The sequence below is a fragment of the Camelus bactrianus genome, chromosome 21 (genome assembly GCF_048773025.1).
Source record: "Camelus bactrianus isolate YW-2024 breed Bactrian camel chromosome 21, ASM4877302v1, whole genome shotgun sequence".
Lineage (NCBI taxonomy): Eukaryota > Metazoa > Chordata > Mammalia > Artiodactyla > Camelidae > Camelus > Camelus bactrianus.
In genome coordinates this window covers 12,394,910-12,417,757 of record NC_133559.1, presented here as the reverse complement: position 1 = coordinate 12,417,757, position 22,848 = coordinate 12,394,910, and the positions used below count along the sequence as shown (strand labels likewise).

Genomic DNA, 22,848 nt, shown 5'->3' with positions numbered 1-22,848 from the left:
ATCAAAGTACCAACTGCATAAGCATTTGTAAAGTGTGATCCCATTTATGGTATTTTAAAAAACTATAAATATGTATTAGATGCATTGCAAAAAAATCAAGAAATAACCACCAAATGTTCAACAGTGGCTACCCATAGAAAGGGGAACAGGATTGGGGAGTGAGGACAAAATGGAACCCTCACTTTTCCTCCTTATATTTCTGTATTATTTGATCTTATGTGCTTACAATGAGCATGAATTTTTGCCTGTGTGTATTTGTGAACAAGTAAAAATATAATGTGATACAAATTAAAAAATCCAAATACTTATACATATTGCTACAGATAGGACTGTGAATTGACATCTTTTAAGTGTTAGCATTGATTATTTCTGGTTGTGGATTTATAGATGACATTAATTATCTTTTTTTTTTGTTGATCTATATTTTACTTTTATTTTAAAAATTAGTGTAGTTAAATAATTTACATATGAATAAAATAAGTTGTACTATGTGATTTATTCATAAAGGGACATACACTGTTACTATAAAAATGTGCATGAGTATGTGAACAAGAAAATTATAAAAGAAGAAATATGAATGGCTCAAACTCTCTAATTCTAAAGCACATAGTTTGGCATAAAGTAAGCCCTCAGTAATCCAGTAATTGCAATTACTATTCCTTATTTTAATAGCAATATGTGAGTGTGCAATCTGGTATGTGAGTATTATAGAAAGCTATGGAAATTACCCAACAGAGGGAGCTGCTAAATCCTGAATGCAAGAATGTTGCACAGTGAAGCCGTGTTAGAGTCTTAGGAAAAACAAAAACAAAACAAGGCTTCTCCAAGGGCACCCACCAAACTCCCAAAGAAGCTGTCAGTCATGTTTCTAACTTGTGGGGATGGCTTCTCGGAGAAGGTCACATTCTTCTGGTAACTGTTGGTAACAATAACAGAAGAGCAGGGCAGGAAGAGTCAGCAGTCTCTGCTGAGGATTTATCTTAAGCTTGGCTTCCAGAGAACTGGTGTTGCGAAACAATGTGATTGTTTACTTGCCATGGGAGGAAGGGGAAGAAGACATGGAAACAAGTACACAGATTTATTGGAAGAAGGCTATTCTGTTTTAAGAAGAGGAACACTCGTGCTATACTCCAAATCTTTCCTCTCCTCCACCTCCTACCCATTACTATCTTCCCAAGAATCTTACCATTGCAAAGAAACAGTCCCAAACCAGGCTACCCTCAAACCAATACAGAATTTAAAAGGCAAAGGAAATGTTGTTTGTATAGTATTTTATTATAAAAGTAATACGTGAATTTATGGAGCTGCCTTCTCCAAGAGGACAAAAAGAGGCAGTTCCAAAGAAGGACACCAGATCCTGGTCTCTCCGATTCTCTTCCCCAAGTCTCAGGCAAGGCAATGAAAACTAAAGGTGATTCTGGTAGTCTGGCTCTGTTTCTTCCTCTGCAACTTCCGGGTGCAAGAGAAGTGAATAGGTGACTGTATTCTCAGCCTAGAGAAAGCAGAAAGGAGCAATGAGGATCCATGGAGACGTCAGAGGAATAGAGGCAACAGAAGAGGTGGCTGGGGAGAAGGGAGGAGGGAGAAGAAAAAGCAGGTGGCTGGGATGGCTCACCTCAGCTTTGGCAGCCTCTTCAGCATCATTGAGACTGGCTGTGGGCGAAAAGAACAGAGATCAGCCAGGGCACTTCTGTAACATGAGGCCCACCCGTGCTGCTGCAAAACCAAAGCCCAAATCAGGCCTGAGGCGAGGACCACCATCCCCAGTTCAGGCCTGTAGACCAAGAGCTTCATTCACCACCTCACCCTCGATATCCCAGACATGACCTCCCTGACTGGCTGCACTGGCAAAGGGAGGCAGTCATTTGTGCTGCCTTTTTTTCAGAGGATTGCTGAGTTTTCCTCGAAGCAAACCAGGCAGCTTGGGGGATCTGAGATACTGGGGAAGAGGTGGGGGGTGTTCGGTATCAGAGTGAAGTAAAGTCCAAATTTTTGCCAGCCCCAGAAGTGGCCTTTCTACATTGGCCATAGTATATCTCTGTTGGAATTTTGATCCTCGCTGCATCCAAAAGAAAGGCAGCATGAGAGTGAGCAAGGGAGGCTGGAGGGAAGGACAGAAGGAAGCAAGCAAGCCGGTCAGTACTCTCCCTGGTAAACATCTAAAACACATCCAAATTTCCTCATGTTTTTGCCAAGAAACTCACTTCGCCAGTGCAAAAGCAGCCTCAGTATCTGCAAAGCAGCATTCCTCAGGAAGTGGGGGAGGAGTCTGAGACAATGCATCTAGTGTCTTCATTCATCTCCAGGACAAAAGGAGTCCCTGTGTTCCATGCTCCAAATTCTGGAACAAACCACGTCCTGAATTCTCCTTCTACTGCATCCCTCCACATTCCCAGCAACCTTTTGGGAAACCATCAGCCTTCTGGCTGTGCCTTTTGGGAAACCATTAGCCCCCGTGCCTTCCTGTGAAATAAATGCCTTGTGAAATAGTGAAATGTATTTATACCAGTGTAGGTAGAACCAAATGTCAAAGTGGCTAATCCACTTGTGTTTGGGCTTTTTTCTTACATGAGTTTGGCCCTGGTGCAGACTCAGGCCCCTGTCCCTACTTGGCTTGGCTAAGGGACATAGGGGTCTTGCTCAAAGCGCAGCTGGACAGCTGGGCCATTTTGCTAAAGCTCTCAAATCTGTTGGCTCCGCTCTGAGTCTTACTCCAGCCATCTGAGGTGGAGTCCTCGAGGGCCTCTTTTCCCTGTCTGTTTTTGCTGTCTGGGAGCTCCCCCACCCCCACCGCGAGAAAGATCCAGGTTTCTTCGTGCTCTGGCTTTAACTACAATCCAGAAGTCGCCTGGAATACTCCTGCTCCTTTTATGCACTCCCACTTGAGACAGGGGTTGGATGGTCACTGATGCTCAGAATGTCAGGCTTGGAAGGGCTTAGAGGTCATCCAGGACAACCCACTTACTCCCTCAGCAAAGTGACTAAACCCCATGATGGGGAATGACACTGAAGATCCCACTCTATGATGGTGACAGAGCTAGTTAATAAACCTACAGGAGGTTTACCTCTGCCCATAAAGTAAAGCCCACTAATGCACCTAGTACCCTGGAACTTCCTCAGGCTAAAATCTCCTCTTAATGTTCCACTAAGACCTGAGCCCTATTACCTTATCCCATCACTCTGCAGCAAATCTAGGGTTGATTCCCTAGGCCTCCTCCTCCTTTCCCCTTAGAATCCTACCCCCTTAAGCCTATTTGCCTCAGTCTTACAACTTCTAACACCCATCTAGTGCCAGCTCTGCCAAACTCCTCAGAAAGACCCAAATATCTCTGATCTCCTGCTCTGGAAATATCTACAGCATTTCCAGCCCCAGAAACCTGGACACAGCCCTCCCTTCTCTACCTGGGACAGGTGTTCATCTTCTCCCCATCTCCAGTGACATCCTCTTTAGGCCCAGGAGTTAGTCTCAGAACTGACCAAGAGATTTGAGCCCCTGCCCACCTCCCTCTGCCCCCTCCCTCTCCTGTGCTCTCAGCGGAACTCACACAAGCCACTTCTTGCTGCACAAGGTAGGGTGTCACTGAGCCCCCAGAGGGGGAGCTGCACTCACCTGGTTCCTCAGGGAGGGGCTCTCCCATTTCCCTGTGCTCAGGGGTTCCTGGGAGAGCTAGGAGGGGCACATAGGAGGTTAGTAGGATTATGGGATGGGGTCTGAGATCTTCAGGACCAAGGACCAGAGGAAAGATTGGGTTAGAACCAACACAGACCCTTCTCCCTCAAAGACGCCTTCTCTCCTCCCTACTCCGCAGGGACTGCCCTACCCTGTAAATGGGCTGTTCTAGGGGCATATAAGTTGGCTAGGCTAACTGTCAGAAAGGTCCTTCCAGTGCAGCTTTCTTACATTTCCTCTGCCTTTTAAAAAATGCCTCTTTCTCCCTCTCTGTAACTCTCCCTGTATCTCTACGTTTACTTATCATCAGTAACTGAGGCCTTGGCTGTGAACCAACTGCAAAGTGCTTTATGAGACATTCGTAGTATTATTTTCTCTTTGTCAGTGCTCTGAGTCTTTTTTTTCCCTTTACTTTCTCTATGTCCTGGTGTCTTTAGTGCTTTCTCTCACTAGCAAGTTAGCTTGTCAGTGTTAAGAACTGTGACAATTTGCTTATTAGATTTCTAAGGTGCCCTTCCTTCTCTCTCAGCTCTTTTACATTAGTACTAAGGGGGAAGGAGGCTGCTTTCCGAGAGCTGAAGTTCTTCAGCTGATCAGTCAATGAACAAATGCTTATTAAGCATCTTGCTGTGTGGCTAGCACTGTGCTAGGTGCTGGGGGAAAAGTGCAGAATAAGGAGATGCGGTTCCTACCCTCCTGTGTTCTTGCCAGCCCCTTTGGAAGACAGCTTAGTTCCCTAAGGTAGCCTCCATGGATTCCATGACCCAGCTGCTGCCCATCTTTCTGCCTTGCTTCTGCTGTCTTCTTTTTCTCCCTCACAATTTATGACTTCAGGGGCGTCAAACTGCTTAGAGCACCCTCCTTACTCTTTCCCGACCCCTATCCTAGCCACGGTGTTTCTCATTTCCACGTCTTAGTCCCCATGCCTGGAATGCTCATCTAGCCCTCTTGGCCTGGTTAACAGCTACCCTGGAACATCACCTCCACCATAATGATAACAACTCATACTTATGTGCTGTTTACTATGTCCTATTATAAGAGCTCCAGACTCGTTCATCTTCACAACCCTGTGAGGTCAGATCTATTCATGTCCCCCATTTCTCAGACAATGAAACTTTGGCACAGGGAATTTGAATGTGATGAGAAAACAACTTTCATTTTCTTGGAAAAACAAAATAACTTTGTTTACCTGAGTTGCTGCCTAGACATTTTACAGTATCATAACCCTGCTTATACTCAGAGCCTGAACATTTAAGATAAGGACATGAGTTTAGGATTCCTGCCGTAAGTTCTTGCTTTGCTTTTCCTGGGGCACGTTTAAAGTTACTACCTAGACGTAAGCCCACAAAAAAGTTAGTGTCCTCCCACCTAATCACCTTATAAGTAATGGCTGCTTGCTACCTGTTCTCTCTCTCCTGCTCACCCATGACCTGGGACAGAGGACTGCCACCCCCCTCCCATTTCTGGGATCTATAATTAGCAAATCTTGTGACTCTAATTCCTTTGTGTAAGTTTATTGAAATTGTGCTTTCAATCAAAATGACCCTGGGGTTTTCACTTCCCCAATCAGGGAGCTTGGATGCTGACCCCATGTGGGTGGGTGGCTTGTGCCTCCTCATTTAGGTCATAATCTGCATACTCTTAAATTAATATACCAGCTCTAACTTCTCAACACATTGATTAACCCATCCAATGTTATTCAGCTGGTGGGCTGAGTTGCTGAGACTTGAACTCAGGCAGTCTAGCACCACAGGGTGTGATTCATTCGCTGTACACCACCACCCCACTGTGAAACCTTCTCTAATTGCCTATGCTGAGTTATTCGGGCTCTTCTGTCCCCTGGAGTCCCCCCCCTGCCCCCACAATCATAGCCTTTGCCTTCTCTAATACTGAACTTACCCCCTCTGATTAAAAGGATCTATTTGTCCCTCTGTCTTCCTCACAATACTATGAACTCCTTGATGGCAGAGACGGAATTCTTTATCTTGGTGTTATCCACAGAGTCTATCACAGTGCTTGACACATAAGCAAGTTTGTTCAGGCCTTGTTGAATGAATGGGTAAATGAATGAATGAAGTATGGAACTATATCTGAATGCCAAGGAATCTCTAAGCCCAGAGAGAAGAGTTCTGACAATATTTAGGGTTATGGCCTTGGCTAAATGGGAACTGATAACAAGAGGGAGCAAGAGGAGCCACAAACCTGAAATCTGCTTTCGCCTCAGGCGGAGCCGGGCTACTACGGTGGCAACAATAGCCACTGCAGCAATCCCAGCGACCACAGCCACCACGATCATCACCAGCGAGGAACTGCTCAAGCTGGACCCTGGGGAAGACAGACCTCAGGACAGGCAGCACCCTGTCTGTCCCACCTCACCCTCCCTGCCCTCCCCTAGCGCTATACCTGGAGCTGCTTTGTGCCTGGGTCACCCCCAGGTGCAACACTCACTTCCTCCCCCAATCTCACGCACACGGGATGTCTCTGACTGGACTTGTGCTTCCTCCCCCATACCCAGATTTCGCAGCTAAACAAGTGAGGCACACTGTCAAGTGTGTAAGGCAAATGAAGTATTCCTCTTAGCCTCTTGGGGACAGCAGGGAGGGTGGATCTGAAGCCTCCATCAGTGTATCCAGCACAGCCTTGAACTGTTAGGGACATGCCATGGCTTTTGGAGTGAATGGACATAACAGGACATGAGAAGAAATGAGGAAAACCTCAGTTCTGAGGAATGTCCAGGAGCTTAGGGAACATCTGCACCAAGGAGGGAGCTCTGTTCCGCTGCTGTGCTCTACATTTCAAAGTGGAGCAATAGCCTTGTCACCTATCACCTGGAAGCTGAGTGCTCCGATCTCTGGCCAGTACTTAGCAAGATGCCCATACCCCTGCTCTTTGCCTCAGTGCCCAAGTTTGCTGCTCTGGCATTTCTCAGATCCCCTTGTAGGTCCATAGAACCTGATCCTAATTGTCCATCCTCCTTTTCCCTCCCCTCCTTTCATCTTGACGGAGTTCCCACCTTGGACAGTGATGGTCACAGGCTGTGATGAGTGCTGCATCTGCCCGATAAATCCTGTGCAGTAGTACTCGCCATTGTGACTGAAGTTTGCTTGTGGGATAGAGAAGTTGGAATACACAAAGGAAAACTTCATGGATTTTCTATTGTGGAAGAATGTGACCTTATACAGAGGCTTGTCTTTCCAGCTGTGGCACCTCAGCACGATGGGTTCCCCTTCCTGGAACACCAGGCTAGGGGTCTGGAGCAGCAGCCAGTCTGAAAGACACAAAGGGACCACAGGACCCAGGAGGTCTTGACTCAGCTCCGAGGCCCAGACCATCCTTATGGTGGGACATTACATGTGGAGAGAAGAGCTAAAGTCTGAAATCAGACAGCCCTGGTCTCTAATTCTGGCTCCATTACTTATGAGCTCTGTAATCTTGGGCAAGTAATTTCACTCTTCCAGGTCTCAGTTTCCTCGTTTGTGAAAATGGTCACAATCATACCATTACCTATCTACAATAGTTCCTGGCACACAGCAGGCCTTCAGGATACCCTTGTCCTCTCGTTCCTGTCCTGGGAGAAGCCAGCTGCAGCTTCATGCTGCCCAGTGGGCCTTTGCAGGAAGGATACCAGAGAACCTGGAGTACAGTGCCTTCTCTGAGGGAGGGAGGGTGGATCCGGTCTGACACAGGAGACAACATGTGCAGGGGACACAGCAGAGACATATGTCTTTGGGGAAAGTCATGGACATCCAACAAATATTAATTACCTTATTTGGTGCATGTTAGTAAATGTGGAATTTCACTTTAGCAGGGTCTTTGTCTAGAGGCAGCAGTTACATGGGTGGGCCATTAGCCTGCTGTGTACTTTTTTCTCCCCCAATTTTCATCCTTTTACTGAAGAAGAACATTTAAAAATTTTTTTGTTGTATAGGATTTACAGGCTAAGGTGGGTACTTAACTTACACTCCTGACCTCAGCTCACACACCCCTCTTCCTAAAGCTATAGGACAGAGCAGAGTTGGAATTGGAAAGAAAGGGCAGAAAACAACAAATACATTGGAAGGGAGCCAGAGGATGAGGAAAAATGACAACAGCCACACGTGTTAGTCAAACACACGTAGTCCCTGCAGCAGATCAGAATGATGCCAACCAAGTCTCTACACTGGCTGGTCAGTCTGCCACAGATGCAGGAGAAAATGTTCAATACTGAGGGAATGAGTGACAACAAAGAGAAAACTCTGCACCACAGCTGCAGAGGGACAATCCAGAAGGAAGGTGGGGAGACTGGATCTTGCTCCTTGTGTCACACAAGCTAGAAGACCCCACCCCTCCCAGACACCTTGTGTCCCACCCATTCCCTGACCACCATCCTGTGTATTCCTCCCCTTGGAGAATCAGGCCCTGGGTAGACAGTTCACTCCAGGATTAGGTGAACAGTCCTGCTTCTCTAGACTGCCTCTCTTATAAATGTTGGATTGGGGTAGGTGGGAATGCTGAGAATTGTAAAGATCTTTTTAAATGAAGTAGAACCCAGAGAAAATGTCAGAGCTGCTTCCATGTAGCACCAGCAACCAATCCCTGCACTTCTCTTCCCTGTCTGGGTAATCCCCTCTACGGAAGGTGAGCATCATTAGAACAGCACTTTCTTCCCAGCAAAGGCTTCTACTGGTACCAGGTTGTAACCTGGACAGTGTAGAGTGTCTGCCTCAGGCTGATTTGTGCAAGAGGGCCACCTTACATCTCCTTGAGGGCAATTTCTTGGCACAGATGTCGAGGGCAGGGCCCAGCTTCATGTTCATGGCACTCATGAGACGTTCTTTAAGTAATAAAAGGGGCTTCCATCAATCTTCTGGGAACAAAACTCTTCCTCCACTCCTGGAAGCCTTGTCAAGAGGCGATACATTCACACAATCTTCTGCACTCCAGTAGCTAAGATTACTGGGCAGGAACACAGGATTGATGCCATGAATCCTGGTGTAGGCAGAGCCATATGGAGGTTCCCTGGTCACGTTCCCCATGCCCAGCTTTCACTGATAAAGGCCCAGGGAGGTTGGGGAGAGTGCTTCATCATAACTGGAATTCTCTGAACTACAGGTAGAACCTCTTTACAGCATTGGCACTTGCCCTGGAACTTAGCATTCATGATGTCAGAGGAGTAGCAGTGGGAACCACACTGGTGAATGTGAGCATACTGGGCTTCTTGAAACACTTTCATTTTTTTTCCTCTTTGCCAGAACTGGCAGCTACAGCTTACACTGTACCTCTTAGTGCAATTCATGCATCAGAAAAATTTGGAGCCACAAAACTGTTCTGCAGGCATGTACTTCCCACAGTGCTGGGACTTTGGGAGATTTGTCTTCTTGACCACTCAGCAGATGGACTGTCCCCTCCCTAGTGGCCACCTGACTGATTTTCATTCAGCCCTGTAGGGAGGCCAGTCTGTAGTGGCTTCTTAGACTCTTACAGTAACAGAGAACAACCCACTGGAAAAGGTTCTGCTCCATCCTGGATACCAAAGCCCTGAATCATGTGGGTGAGCATCTGGGGCTTCACAATGTCTTGTGGAGGTTTGAGTCACCCATTTGTCTGGACACCATGGCTAGTGTAGGAGGTGGTGCTGATGGACAATGGGAATGTTTGGTGAGTTAGCATTCCCCCTGGTCACTGCTCAGCTTCTCCTAACTGCTCTTCTTCTCCATGGCCTTGGGGCTCTCTGCGACTGGAGAAGCCTTGGTGAGAGCATTGAGCCCAATGTAGAGACATAGTCTCCCTCCTTGTGTTTGATGGCCAGTGTCTGGGTTTGCCTGGCAGGTGCACAGACTGCATGTAGAAGACAACAGAGACCTGGGTTATGGTGACTGAGGGGCCGTGAGAGTTGTGGCTGCTGCTGCTGCACCAGCTAGAGGTGCAGAGCTGTGTGGAGGAGAACCGGAACTGACAGGGCTGGAGCTGTTGCTGGTGGTCAGCAAGGTGGTCTGCTGCTGGATCATCACCTGCTTCTCCAAGAGCTGGATCTGTTGCTGTGTCTAAATCAGTGAATGGGGCTGGGGCTGTGGGTGGGAGACTGAGCTAATAAGGGTCTGGCTGAGAGCATGTGTAGCTGTGCGTGTCAGGTTCATGGCCATGTCCTGTCGAACACTCCCATCTGCTTCTGTCTTCTTGGCCACTGCACTTTCTGCCTGTCTAGCTGTCCTGAATCACAGTCACTGTTTGGGATGCAGGCATGGGCTCCACCACTCCTGTGTGCTTCATGAGACGGCTCCAACCACCACCTATTCCTGAGGAGGGCAACTGACCCAAAGGCCCAGGTGTGTGGCCACTTACTCCTGGACCCATGAACCTTAGAATGCTATTTCCACTGTCCCCACCATCTGGTCTAAGACTAAAGAACTCACCTGAGGCCTCAGAGGAAGACTAAGCCACAACTAGGTCCTAGCTTGAGGCCTGAGAGAGGCTAAAGACAAAGAGGCTAAACAGTTTTCTGAGTGGAGTCTTGGGCTGAGGCCTGCTCGTTCTTTACTGGCAAGTTCTGCACCTGATCTGCACCTGCATGGACTCCAGGAGCCTGAGGAGATGGCACCCTCTGCTGGGCTGTAGCCACTGTCCCATAAGCATCAGGATGAGTTGAGAAGCTAAAGGCACATTTCAGCCCAGAGTCTGGATTACATGGAACTGGTTTCCCAGTGGTAGCCTTTGATACATGTGGGCCTGAGACAGGGTGAGCAGGGAGGAGGCCATGTTTCCCAGTAGCACGGATTGGGTCGAAGTGATAATGCAGGGAGAGCTCACACCCTGGGATTGGCTGGTAAGTTGGGTGGCTGGTGTTGTGACCAGACTGACTAAGGCCTGGGTGGTGGTGGTCAGCTGCTGTGTAGTGCTGGTGTTTGGGGGAGCTGGCCTGCTGGACAGCAGTTGTGGCTCTGCAGCTGGGTCCTGGTGAGCTGCTGCTGGACATAAACTGGTAGAAATACTGAGCCCAAGGAGCTGTCACAGCACTGCCTGCAGGGCCTGCTCTACTTGCTGTTCTCACAGTGGCATTGAACTCTCTGGGGCTGAGCGCTGTCACCTGAGTGGGGACTCCCATCAGTGCAGCTGGAGTACTGTTGGCTCTCGTCTCCATGGTAGTGGCCCAGGGTCCCAAAGGCTGGTGCTCGGGCTCAAGGCTGCACATCTAGCTCTCCACCCAGGTCTTCCACGATGGTGTCCACCTCATGTGCAGGGTTCCTTGTCACCAGACCTGGTGGCTGGATGGGGACTCTCAGTCTCAGGGGAGGGATCCCTTCGCCTCCACCCCTTCCTAGAAGGGCAGGGGCACTGAGATTGAGGCTCTGCCAGGCCTCTGGGGCTTCCCTCCAGGACTGTCTTATCCTGCTAAGCCCAGAGGGTAAAGATGGCAGGACTGGGGCTGAGGCCCACCTGGTGTATTACATACTTTTGAGGACAAGTTGGGAATCAGGTAACGGAAGGGGACTAAGTGAAGAGTAACAATGACAATATTCGTCATAGTCACATTTCAGCTTTTCTTTATGGAGAACCTATTTCTTGCCGGGAGCTTTGGAGAATCACTCATCTATTCAGCAAACATTTATTAAGCCCTGCCCTGTGTCAGGACCTTGAAATACAGAGACGGTTAAAACACAATGTTCACCTCAAGTTGCACAGAGGGCAGAGGAGCAGGGAAATGCTGATTCTCACCAGAACCTAATGGGGGAGGCAGTAGTACCTCCACTGAGCAGATGTGGAAAATGAGGCTCCAAGGTAAATGAAACCACCATGTTTACATGGCTAGTAATTTCCAGGACCAGGACTCAGTTGTGGTCTGTCTGTGTATTTGCCTCTGCTGTGAAAATGGAAGGATTTCTATGAATTAGGGATTTCTTTCTGCTTCTTTCACACCCGCCTGCCTACTTGTGGCCTTGTCATCTTCTTGCTCAATCAGAACTGAGGCAAAAGAGCCATTCAGAGAAATTTCTTAGGAACTTCCACCCCACCACACATACTAAGCAAAGGGGGTGGCAAAAAGGGAAATGAGTGGACAAAAATGACTCCAAACAACTCACAGCCATGCTTCCCAGTACATAAGCCACCCTCTTTCCTAAAAACCTCTGCCATGTAAGCAAATTTCATCTCTCCTTGACCCCCCAGGCCTTGCTCCACTGACCGGAAATCACATCCAGATGCACAGGGTCACTGAGGCTGGTCTGGCCCGTCTGGCACTTGTAGTCCCCGCTGTCTTTGCTGCTGGCCTTAAAGCTGTAGCTGAGCTGTACCTGGGTTGGGATGGAGCTTCCATTATGGAACCACTGGGTGAAGTCATCCCCAGGGTTGTTGGTCCCTTGGCACATCAACATCACATCATCCTCCTGGAGAACGTTGACCCATTTGGACTGAAGGTTCACCACAGCCTTCGGGAGACCTGCTGAGGGGAAGAGAGAGGATGCAGCCTGAGGGAAGGGGACCCCAAATCTCAGACAATGGGAAACTGTGGCTGTGCTGGAGACATCAAGATAGGAACCCAATCCAGAACTGTTCTGCAGCTGAGGGCAATTCCTCCTACTCAGGCAGCCCATTCCCGGCTTCACTGGTAAGAAGAGAAGGAAAAAGGAGTTGTATGGGGGGTGGGGAGCAGGGCATCTTGTGGGAACAATTACCCTTTCCTAGCTCTACTTTGGTCCTGGGTTGCTGGTGTATTCAGAGCTGGACAGGGTGCTGGGAGCAGAGAGAGAGGGTAGCTAGGGAGGGTGTGGGTGGAGTACTTACCAGGTGTCCCAGCAGCAGGAGCTGTAAGAGAGACAGCAGCAATCAGCCCAGAGTTTGGAGTTCATGATTCATCATTATAAATAATCACCTCTTTGCAAATCTCCTTAATTCTCTTGCCTTTTTCTGTCTGCATCACATTCACTCGTATTGTCCTTTACTTGTTCAGCTGTGTGTTAATGAAACTACCACACAATGACCAGATTGGTTTCTCATAAATTTACTGTCTCCATACTCAAAAGGACACTAAACTCTCATTCTAACACTTTTCTCTAGTAAATTTGCTCTGCTGCTCTGGTTGGTGGTGACACTCATCTTTTCCTCACTCCTCAAACTTCCCAGTCCTCTGCTCCCAGCCCCCTCTCACTTAAAGGTGATGCCTTCCTTCATCCTTAATGGAGAAAACAAGAGCAGTTAGCCAGGAGATCTCACATCTTCCCCCAACTAAGTTGCCTAACCTTTCTCCATCTCCTTTCTTGGTTACGCTGGGGACAATATTGCTTCTCCTCTCTGTGGTCAGTCTGTATTCTTGGTCACATTGTCTTTCACCCTCTCAAGAATTTCCCTCTCTCTGTTATTCCTTTTCTCTTCTGCATCACCCATTTCTCCTTGTCAGCTAGATCTTTCCCATCAACATAAATGTAATCCAGGATCTTTCATTAAAAGAAAAAAATATCTCACTTGATGCCAGATGTAATACCAAAATTATTTCTCTGCTCCCTTTCCCAGCCTGATTTCTCAGTTCTTTTCTTCTACATAGGCTGTCCTCATTTCTTCTCCTTCCAATCACTGTTTCATTCTCTGACATTTGAACTCCACCTTCTCTGGTCCACTAAAACTTTTCTTGTGAAAATCACCAATGACTTCTGTGCTGTCAAATCAAGTGGACACATTCTTTTTCTCTCCCGATTCCCCCATATGAGTATTCATCTTCGCTATCTACCCAGGTACTCATGCCTGAAACCTGCAAGTCCTCCTTTATTCCTCCCTCCCAAACCCCGTCCACCTTCGCACCAGTAAGTCTTGCTGATTCTGCTTCCACTTAGTTCTTGAATCCATCTACTTCACTCTATGCCCATGACTCTACTTTCTCCCATCTCCTAACCTGTCTCTTCCCTTTTTGTTCCCCCTACAAGTCATTCCCCAAAGAGAAGCTAGAGTTATTTTTAAAGTATCAAATCAGCTAATATCACTCCCCTGCTTACAAGCCTTCAATGGTCTTTCTTTACTCTTAAAAGAAAATGTAAATGTTTATAAGGCCACACCTGACAGGACCTCTGCTCACCTCTCTGGCTTCATTTCGAGTCCCTCTTCCCCTACTCACTGACCTCCAGTAACACCAGATCTCTTTAAATTCTTCAAATTTGGGACTTTTGTGTATGCTGACCCCTCTACTCTAAACCTGTTTCCTTTGTATCTTCAAATGGCTTAATTATTATCATGCTTCATGTCCCAGACTAAATGTCAGTTCCTCAGAAAATTTTTTTCCATATTATCCTGTTTAAGTGGACTGCTCTCTCATCCCCCCACAACAACTGCTCTTATCAGAGTATCCTGTTTACATCTTCATAGCCATTTTCACATTTGTATTTATGCATTTCTGTGGGTTTATTTATTGTTTATACCCCTCAGGAGAATGTAAGCTCCAAGAGGTTGGTAGGCATATTAATTTTATTTGCTGATGCTCTGTAAATTATTCACTGAATCCATTTAGGTGAGAGATAAGAGAGCCCAAAGTTGTATTGACTATAGGAAATGGAGATGAGGACGTGGACAGGAGACAAATTTAACAGGCAGAACCAAGAGAATCTGGACTTGATGAGATGTGGGAGTGATATAAGTGTGTGACAAGGAAAAAGGTTAGTTGTGCCCACAGAAATATAAATGTGAGGAGGAGAACGTTTGTGAGGGGAAAATGATAGTTGGATTATGAATATGTTTTGTTTCTGAGCTGACTAATCAATTTTAAATTGTACTTGACACAAGCAAGAAAGATAGGTTTGGAAATTATTGACATGGAATGAAAGCTAAAAACCAGAGTGTAGGATTGACAAGGTGACAATGTAGGGAAGTAGATACTAAGAGGACGAGAAAGAAAAGAAACAAGTTAAGAGGCAGAAATGCAGAGAGAAGTCACCATTCCATTTATTCATTCCACGTTCAACAAGTAATAGTGAATACTAAATATGATCATACTCAATATAGTCATTGCGAGAAAGACACAGATCTCATGCTTTAGGTCAAGAAAGCTTCTGTCTTGCTCAATGATAAATCCCCAAGTCCTAGAACGGAGCCCACACACAGCATATGTTTAATGTTTAAACAAAGCAGTTTGTAGAATCTGTGAAGAGCAGAGAGTGCAGTGTACACCTCACCTGGCTCTAGAGAAAAACCCACTTGGGGTGTGGGGACATGGCTGGAAGAGAAGAACTGGAGCTTTATTAAGCAGGCAGCGGAGGAGCACTGACGGCTCTGATGAAGTGCAGCAACTCAACCAGAGCTGCACTTGATGATGTCATGGCCTCGGTGTGCAGCATGGATTCAGGGAAGAGGAGGCAGGAGCAGTCAAGAATGGATCAGAAGGTGCTGTAAAAATCGAGTTACTGAGCAATGAAGATGTAAATATGGTGGCCCAGATAAGAATGGAAAAGATGGAGTAAATCCTTGGTGACTTAGTGAAAGACGAAATGGAGGAAAATACCAAAAGTCTCTCCCAGAAGTCTTACCAAGAGCCACACTGGTAGCACTGTTAGCTGAGGTGGGGAAGCATACCGCCTCTCCAGGCCTGAGCTTCTCCGTGTGAAAAATGAGGTCGTTCCATGCTCATTTTACCATGTTATTCTACTGCAATCCATTTCATCCTGCTCATGGGGACATACGCCCTCTTCCTCACCTCCACCTCCTGTCCCAGTGCCATCCAGCATTGAGGGCCGAGTGCTTCCAGAGCTGACCAAATTTTACTATCAATCCTAGCACATAACTTGGAGAGTGGCCGTGTGTCTTCCTCTGGGGCTATATTTCAGGGGATTTGAGGGTGGAAACTCCAGAAACTGAGCTAAAGGAGACATTCCCCCATTTGGCCTTCCTTAGACTCTTCCTCCCACAGGCATCATCAGGCCTTGGTCACAGCTGAGAACATGGTCAGAAAGTAGCACTCGATCTTGGCCTAGGATCCTGGCTTTCTCTTTGATCAGTGACTGTTCCCCATCTGTGTGCAGTGCAGGAGGCATGCATGATTTTCCTGGTCCCACAATTGATGATTCCAGAATTGCCCAGTTTAGGTATTCTCTGAGCACCATTCCCTGGATAACCCAGACATTCTTGTGCTTCTTCCCAGGGAATCACCTTGCACATAAAGAGAACAGGCTTCTGCTGCCTGAAGTGGTTTCAGGGGCACAGAGAATGGCTACTGCCCCCACCACCACAATATGTTTAACTGCTTCCCCTACCTCCTTTTGTAAGAGACAGCATTAGCCTTCCTGCCTAAGATTTGGTCCCACTGAAACACAAATTTCTACAGAAGGAAAACACCCTGGCCACTCATTAGTCCTTCAAGTGTAGGTCACTAGACTTTCCTCAGAGCTGGCTCTGCTATTAGGGGTGTCCAAGCACCAGGGACCTGGGTGCTCAGTGAGATTCGGCAGAAGACTAGGGAAAAAAACAGAAACAAACAAACAAACACCAAACTCTGCCAATTTCACAATTTGCCAAGGCCAGCAAGGTTGTGTTTATTTGGTTTTCATCAGCCTGCCTTCACCCTCCTGACTTTTCTGACATGCTTCCCGTGCCACCCCTCACCCTGGCCCAAGCTCAGCCCCAACCAAGGTGGCAGCACCTGAGTTAGAAAAGCGCACCTGCCTCTGTTCCTGCTCCAGTGTCCCTCCTGGGGGCCCTGACTCACCCAGGAATAGCAGGGCTGTCCACAGTAGCATGTGGCCCAAAGGATGGCAGGGCATGCAGTCAGCCTGGTCACTCTCGGCAGCAGGGAGGGCTGTGAATGAGGGGATCCCCATCACCTCCCGGAACAAAGGAGTTGGCTCTGACAGCACCAGCACTGCGAGCACAGACTTCTCTCAGGGCTTGATGGATTCCACCCAAGAGGACAGACAAATTCTGGAGTAAAAGAGGAAGTGAAAAGAAGTGTTGTATTATCATAGGCTCCTCCCCTTCCACCTCCTTTCATCTCAGTGGTTCCCTCCCAGCAGTTTCAAGACTTCCATGAATAAATCTGGCTCAGTCCATCTCCAAATTCACGGAAAATGTAGAAACTGGGAAACAACTTTCTCCTCTTCCCCTGGGGCCACAGCTGGGCTCAGCCTCTGGGAGAGAGAGAGGAATGGTCACCCAAACTCAGCTCAGAGCCTCCTTTCTGTCTCTTTTTAGAAAAGATGATGGAGGATAGTGTGCCAGCAGACTTCTCATATTTCTAGATCCATTTGGAGACCCAGGCATTGGAATCAGACTCCTCCTGAGATGGAGCCTAGCAGCAGGAGGCCTCCCCCCATCATTTGATTTTCTTTATTATCATAATCGTGACTCATTTTTGGATTTGTGGAACCAGGACAAAGAGGTGTGACAGGGTGGCAATAGAATGATCACACCCATCCTCTTATTCCCCTTTGCTTTCATTCTTTTACTCATTTCTTCAATAAATATCTTTTGAGCACAAACGTGTGCCCTGATTCTTTGCCTTTGCCACCTCCTTTCCCATCACTGTTGTCACCGCTACGGCACGGTGAAAGAGCAGGGCTTCGGAGCTGTATGAGTCTAGTTTTGGATGCCAGGTTGCTTCTCAGAACTACAGGTTCCTCATCTGTATAAACGAAGATTATCATGCCTACCCGTGAAGCGGGCTTTCTCAGCCTCAGTACTATTGACATTTTGAGCTAAATATGTGAGGACCTATACACTGTACATTGTAGGATGAATAGCAGCATCCCTGACCTCTACTCACTAGATGCCAGGGGCATCCCTCAGTGGTGAAAATAAAAATGTCTCTAGACATTGGCAAATGTTCTTTTGGGGGCAACATTGCCCCTGGTTGAGAACCACTGGACTCAAGGCTTTTAAAAATTGAAAGAGAATTTGTATGCTTGCAAAGTATCTGGGGCATCACAGGTATCTAATGAATGCTGATTTCCCTTTTTTGCTTTCTATCATCATCCCCATCACCATTTGTTCACCTTTAACATCCCCAGAACATGAGATGCTCTGAGATCTAACTTGGGGCCCTTTGCTAGGGCCTCTCTCACAAATGCAATCTCAGGAAGCAAGCTGTAATATTCAAGGAAATGACATTGTAAAATCTGCTGTCACACTCTGTGGTCTTCAGAAACCTCAACAGCCCCACCCCGTTGGCCAAGGCTTTTACTGCCACTCCCATTCTATCTATCCACGCACCCAACCTACCTCCAGCCTTCATCTGGTTTTTAGGTGAAAAAGTTTCTTTACCAGTGACAAAATTCCAATGAGCTGACATCAACATTTTGAACATATCATTAGAAACTGATGAAGTTAATTTATATAATGGGACCCACAATATGGGAGCCACTCCAGTGACCCATCCCACGTCACAAATCTAAACCTACGTCAGCCTGGTAAAAGGAAACGTACAGGAAACATCTGTCCCAGAACCTAACACCCACCAATCACAATTCTCCAGCTCAGCTTTAGCTATCTTACCCTACTCTAGAACCTGGGACCTGCTAGCTTTATAAGAAATTCCCATCCTCCTAGCTGATCATGCCCCCTTTCCACATTGCTTTTGCTAAATCTCTATAAATTTTCTCTTGCTCAAATCCCTGGGGAAGAGTTCGCCACTGCTTGTGAGGAACTACTCCCCCAGTCCATGGCTTGTTTTCCCTTGAATAAAGGATATCAAACTTGTCATTAGATTGTTTTAGTTTTGTCATTGGATGGGTCAGATATGTCTCATTTCACTGCATTCACTTTTTTTGTGCTTTGCAGATACTGTATTTTTTTTTTTAACAAATTGAAGGTTTGTGGCCCCCTTGTCAAGTAAGTCCATCAGTGCCATTCTTCCAACTGAATTTGGCTCAGTTTGTGTCTCTGTGTTATATTTTGATAATTCTCACAATATTTCAAACTTTTTCGTTATTATTACCCGTTTTATGGTAATCTGTTATAAGTGATCTTTGATGTTACCACTGAAATTGTTTTGGCATTTTTAGCAATGAAGTCTTCTTTAATTAAGGCATGTACATTGCTTTATAAATATGCTATTGCACACTTCATAGACTATAGAATAGTGTAAATATAACTTTTGTATGCACTGGGAAACCAAAAGGTTTGTGTGACTCATTTTATTGCAATATTCACTTTATTGCAGTGGTCTGGAATTGAACCTGCAGTCTCTCAGAGGTATGCCTGTATTGTCAGTGATATGAAAACAGCTACCAAAGATTTCAGGATTGGCTCCTAGATGAAGGTGAAGGTTCCTGCAGAGCCACTTTGGTTTGCTGCCTCTCGGGCTGCTCTCCATTATCTCTGGTAAACTTCTCTTAGATCGAGCTCCACCTATTCCCCATTTGGAGCTCCAGTTTGTTTGTTCTAATCCTTTTAGGTGGAAAATTCAGGTGTGAGAGACTCCAGATTTACGACAGTGTGGAAAATTGAAATATGAGAAACTCCGGGTATTTCAAGGTGAGACCTAGTGGCCCACGAGCTTTGAGTTTGTGCTCAATCTCATCTACAGTGTAAGCACCTTCAGGAGGTACTGACAGGTCTTAGGAACTGTGCTCAGGCAGTCAGAAACAGTAAGTCTGGTTGAACTAGGGAGGCTTATTTAAACAAGGGAAAGTAAGAGGTACCCCTCAATCAAAAGAAAGCATGATGGCACCATTAGGAAACTCACAGAGCCTGAGGTAAGTCCACAGCATGAACTGCTGGGGGACTTGGGAAACTGAATTAAGACAATAAATTTGGACTATTTTGGCTAAAAGCACATAGTAGGCACAAGCCAAACTACTGAAATCCATTAGCATGTCTGCTGCTATAAAGAAATACTGTCACGAAAGGAATAAAGATCTACTATTAATGGGAACCTTGTGAGCCAAAGCAGCAAACTTGGTGGGCACAGACCAGGCACTTATAAGCTGTTAGAGTTCTTCTCACCACCTCATTTTCAGATTCCTGTGCTAAATTAAGTTGGTCAAGGAATGGATTAGATCCATAGTAGGTCGCATGCCAAACTCAATAAAATTTCCATGCAACAAGGTACACTGTTAAATACCACATAATCCCCAACCCAGTAGCATATCCCTATTAGGCATCAGTTTGGCTCTGAGAAAGCCAAGGCTTAGCTACAGAAGTGGCTCAAATTTCGAAGAATTAAGTATTTTATATGTGAGAAATGTGGTCCAAGAAGCTGCAGATAGCTACAAAAATGGAAACATCTTACCAAGACAATCTAGAATTATAAGGGCCATTATAGGGAATCTTCCAAGGAGACAAGGTCATTCACTTTAGAGTGCACTTGAAAGTTAAGAGTCCCCAAATCAAACAGAATGGGGTACCTATTTTAACTGATATGCCTCCAAAAGGCTTCAAGATTCCCAGAAAACTTAACTGAAAGATCCATTACAAAAAGGTAATGAAAAAGTAAGACACAAAAGGCACCTAAAACAAAACACTATAAGACTGATGTGACTCCTACGGCTCCCCTCTGTCCTCTACCTGAGTGCCCACAGTCTGCTAATCCTCTATCTGAATTGTTTCTCCACTCTGAAGAGACTATAAAACTGTAAACAAAAGCCTGCCAAGCCTTACAGACACTCCGTATCTATCCTCAAAGGAGGGCCACCGAATAGTCCCCTCTCAGGGTTGATGAGATTCTGAGGGATTCTGGTAGACTACTACCAAGTATTCCCTTAAACAGCCAAGAGGAAACTAAAATTAAAATTAATGGAAAATCTTGCCAAATTCTGACAGATACTAGAACTACACTTTAACTTAAACCCCTCTTGCTGTAGAGCCTGCAGAAGGAATGCTGGAAAAACTGGCAGAAGCTGGGGAAAAGAGAATTCTTACCAGACTCAGCTCTTCTGGATTTCTATAGTGCCTGGTCAAGAGAGGAAAATGAAATTTCATGTTGTCCTTTCTTTTCTAAATTCAGATTTTTTTTTAAATTTGGTTTGGGGCACCTATTGGTTATCAATCCTTCTTTCCCAGGGACAGCTCTTCCCTTCTGTTTGTCTCGTTTTGTGTTGAGAACTTGACTTGGCAACCATCATCAGGTTGGGGCCCCCAAAACTATGGTCAGACAGAAATATGGGTTTGCAGTGTAAGCCCTGACAGCTTTTTTTCTTTTTTGCAACTCATATGCCTGACTTAAGCTGTGATTGCTGAGGCATCCATTTCAAAGAAGGTTATCTCGACTAAACACAGTATCAACCACACAAGTAGATAAAGAGCCAGGCCACCTCTGCCCACTGAGTCTCCTTTTTCTTTAGGAATCTTGGTTGATTTCAATAACTGACCGTTTGGGCTACCTTTTTTTTTTTCCTTCCTACACTTTACATTCTTACTTTTATTTATTTGTTTTTTAATTCTCCAATAGTGAGCCTATGAAACCCTAGGCACCCACCCTAAACCCCAACAAAAGCAGGAACCCAGGCCCATGTGCACATGGGAGATCTATCTATCTCCCCATGACTTCACTATATGGCCCCAGATTTGCTGTGTAATTTTCAGGTCTTATGAGTAATGAGTCTCTATTTTTTCAAAGTTTCCTGATGGTTACCGCTGAAGGGCATCTAGCAGTCACAATAAGAACCACAAGAGCTGGTCCAGCCACAACATTGGTTATTGATATGCTGAGACTGACACAAAACAAGGTTGCATCACATTGGCTTCTGGGGCTCTACTAACTGTTGCCAGCTCTAAGGGGAACTGTCTAAGACTTCTTTCTCGTGGCTATCTTTGTGAGTGACTCTGGATCTTGAGAGGATAGTATATTTTGTACCCTCTTTGGAGAACTTCTTGGGTCCATGGGGTTATTCAATACTGCCAAAAATATTTACTATTTTCCCCAGCTAAAACCTGACCAGATATTTGAAAGTTGTTTTTTGTTTTTTTTTAAAGTAGCTTTATGGTCAGAAGTTGACCAAACTGGAAGATGATATTCAGCACCTGATAGGACCTTTTTTTAAGGCCTTCTCCCCTAATCTAAGTAAAACTATGTATCCAGAGTATGATAAAAATATTACAAATACGAATAGCTACAAATTAGTTTAAACATATTAGTTTAAACAAATTAAACAAATTAGTTTTAAACATAGAGTTCTTTTGATTTGCATCTTAGTTGAAGATCTTTCATATAAAGATCTTCTTTCATATATAGAAGCAAATTGAAGGTAATGTAGTTGGATGAATAGGTCAATATTTTGAGGTTATTCAGGCTGCAATCCAATTCTTTGAGGAATTAAAAACAACTGTCCTTGTCTTATAAGATCAGAAATGCAGCTCTAGAAACAATTCAAAGCCCACCTAGCCTTTTTACAAACTCCAAAACCTCTCCATTAAAAAAAAAAAAAGCTTGTAGGTATGGTAAAATTTTGGATTTAGAAAAGTCCTTCTTGGAGGAACTTGCATTCTTTCCCTGTGCTGTTTCTTTGAAATTCAAACTTCAGAGAGGTCATTCTTATTAGGAAAAAAAAAGAAAAAAGTGCAAGGAAGCTATTTGGAAACTACGTAAAATTTTTTCAGTCTTTACAAATAGTGAAAAAATGAAGCCATCTGAGCAGATAACCTTAACTTATTCCATCTATCAGAAATACAATTCTGATCCAACTGTTCTTTTATAAACTACTGAGTTTTGCATTATCATAGCTGTCTCAGCTAAAATTTCAAAATGAAAGCTGTAATACCTGTCTATATGTTGCATCTGTCTATGTGTTTATGTATGTCTACATATGTATGTCATATAAATGTGTGGGGTTTTTCTACCTTCAGATGGTACTGCCAAAATTAATTTCTAAAAAGCTCTACTTTATTGGCTTCAAGAAAATTAAGCATTTATATAAATCAACTACACTCTCAGTAATACAGAAATTAACCCAAATGTTTACACAAATGTCAATCTTAAAAGAGCTAAGTTTTGTTCACAACTATGTAACCTTCTGTATTTGCCTTTTAAATATTTTATTGTCACTTTAGTTAACAGTTAATTAAGTTGATTAATTACTTAACTTACACTTTAGTTAATAGATTTGTTATTCCATAAAGGTCTGTGATCTTATTTAGTCAAATGTTCAATCCTTTCGCCATTTTTACAAGTTCCCAAAATCAAATTCTAAATGAAGTATTTTTGACCTTGGAGTAACATTGAGATTTCCCAGAAAGCCTCTGGAATTCTCAAGGAATTTGTCTCTCACTTTTTAAAGGAGAGATGTTAAACTAGTTAG

General features: G+C 45.2%; 1 protein-coding gene and 1 pseudogene across 9 annotated transcripts; both read right to left on the bottom strand.

Annotated features, from left to right (window-relative positions):
• Positions 1–1,254: 1,254 nt before the first annotated feature.
• LOC105068021 (low affinity immunoglobulin gamma Fc region receptor II) lies at positions 1,255–16,522 on the bottom strand. Of its 9 annotated transcripts, XR_006724537.2 has the most exons (9): positions 16,326–16,522; positions 12,428–12,448; positions 11,829–12,086; positions 6,684–6,938; positions 5,873–5,995; positions 3,611–3,667; positions 2,205–2,341; positions 1,616–1,653; positions 1,255–1,492 (listed from the first exon to the last, which is right to left on the bottom strand). XR_006724537.2 is itself a non-coding variant. In XM_010953747.3 (8 exons), the coding sequence occupies exons 1-8, from the start codon at positions 16,435–16,437 to the stop codon at positions 1,406–1,408; spliced, it is 951 nt and encodes a 316-aa protein (XP_010952049.2). In that variant the 5' UTR covers positions 16,438–16,522; the 3' UTR covers positions 1,255–1,405. The 9 variants fall into 9 exon arrangements, 7 of the variants coding, with proteins under 7 accessions (XP_010952049.2, XP_045371781.2, XP_010952046.2 ...); XR_835211.3 differs by lacking the exon at positions 3,611–3,667; XM_010953747.3 differs by lacking the exon at positions 2,205–2,341.
• Positions 6,949–10,787, bottom strand: LOC141574375 (polyhomeotic-like protein 1 pseudogene; annotated as a pseudogene).
• Positions 16,523–22,848: the final 6,326 nt, after the last annotated feature.

Coding starts and splice junctions, on each gene's coding strand:
- LOC105068021 (XM_010953747.3), bottom strand. CDS start 16,437: ATGGGGATCCCCTCATTCACAGCCCTCCCTGCTGCCGAGAGTGACCAG. Junction 12,449..16,325: donor GACAGCCCTGCTATTCCTGG/GTGAGTCAGGGC, acceptor TCTCTCTTACAG/CTCCTGCTGCTGGGACACCT. Junction 1,654..3,610: donor GCCCCTCCCTGAGGAACCAG/GTGAGTGCAGCT, acceptor TTTCGCCCACAG/CCAGTCTCAATGATGCTGAA.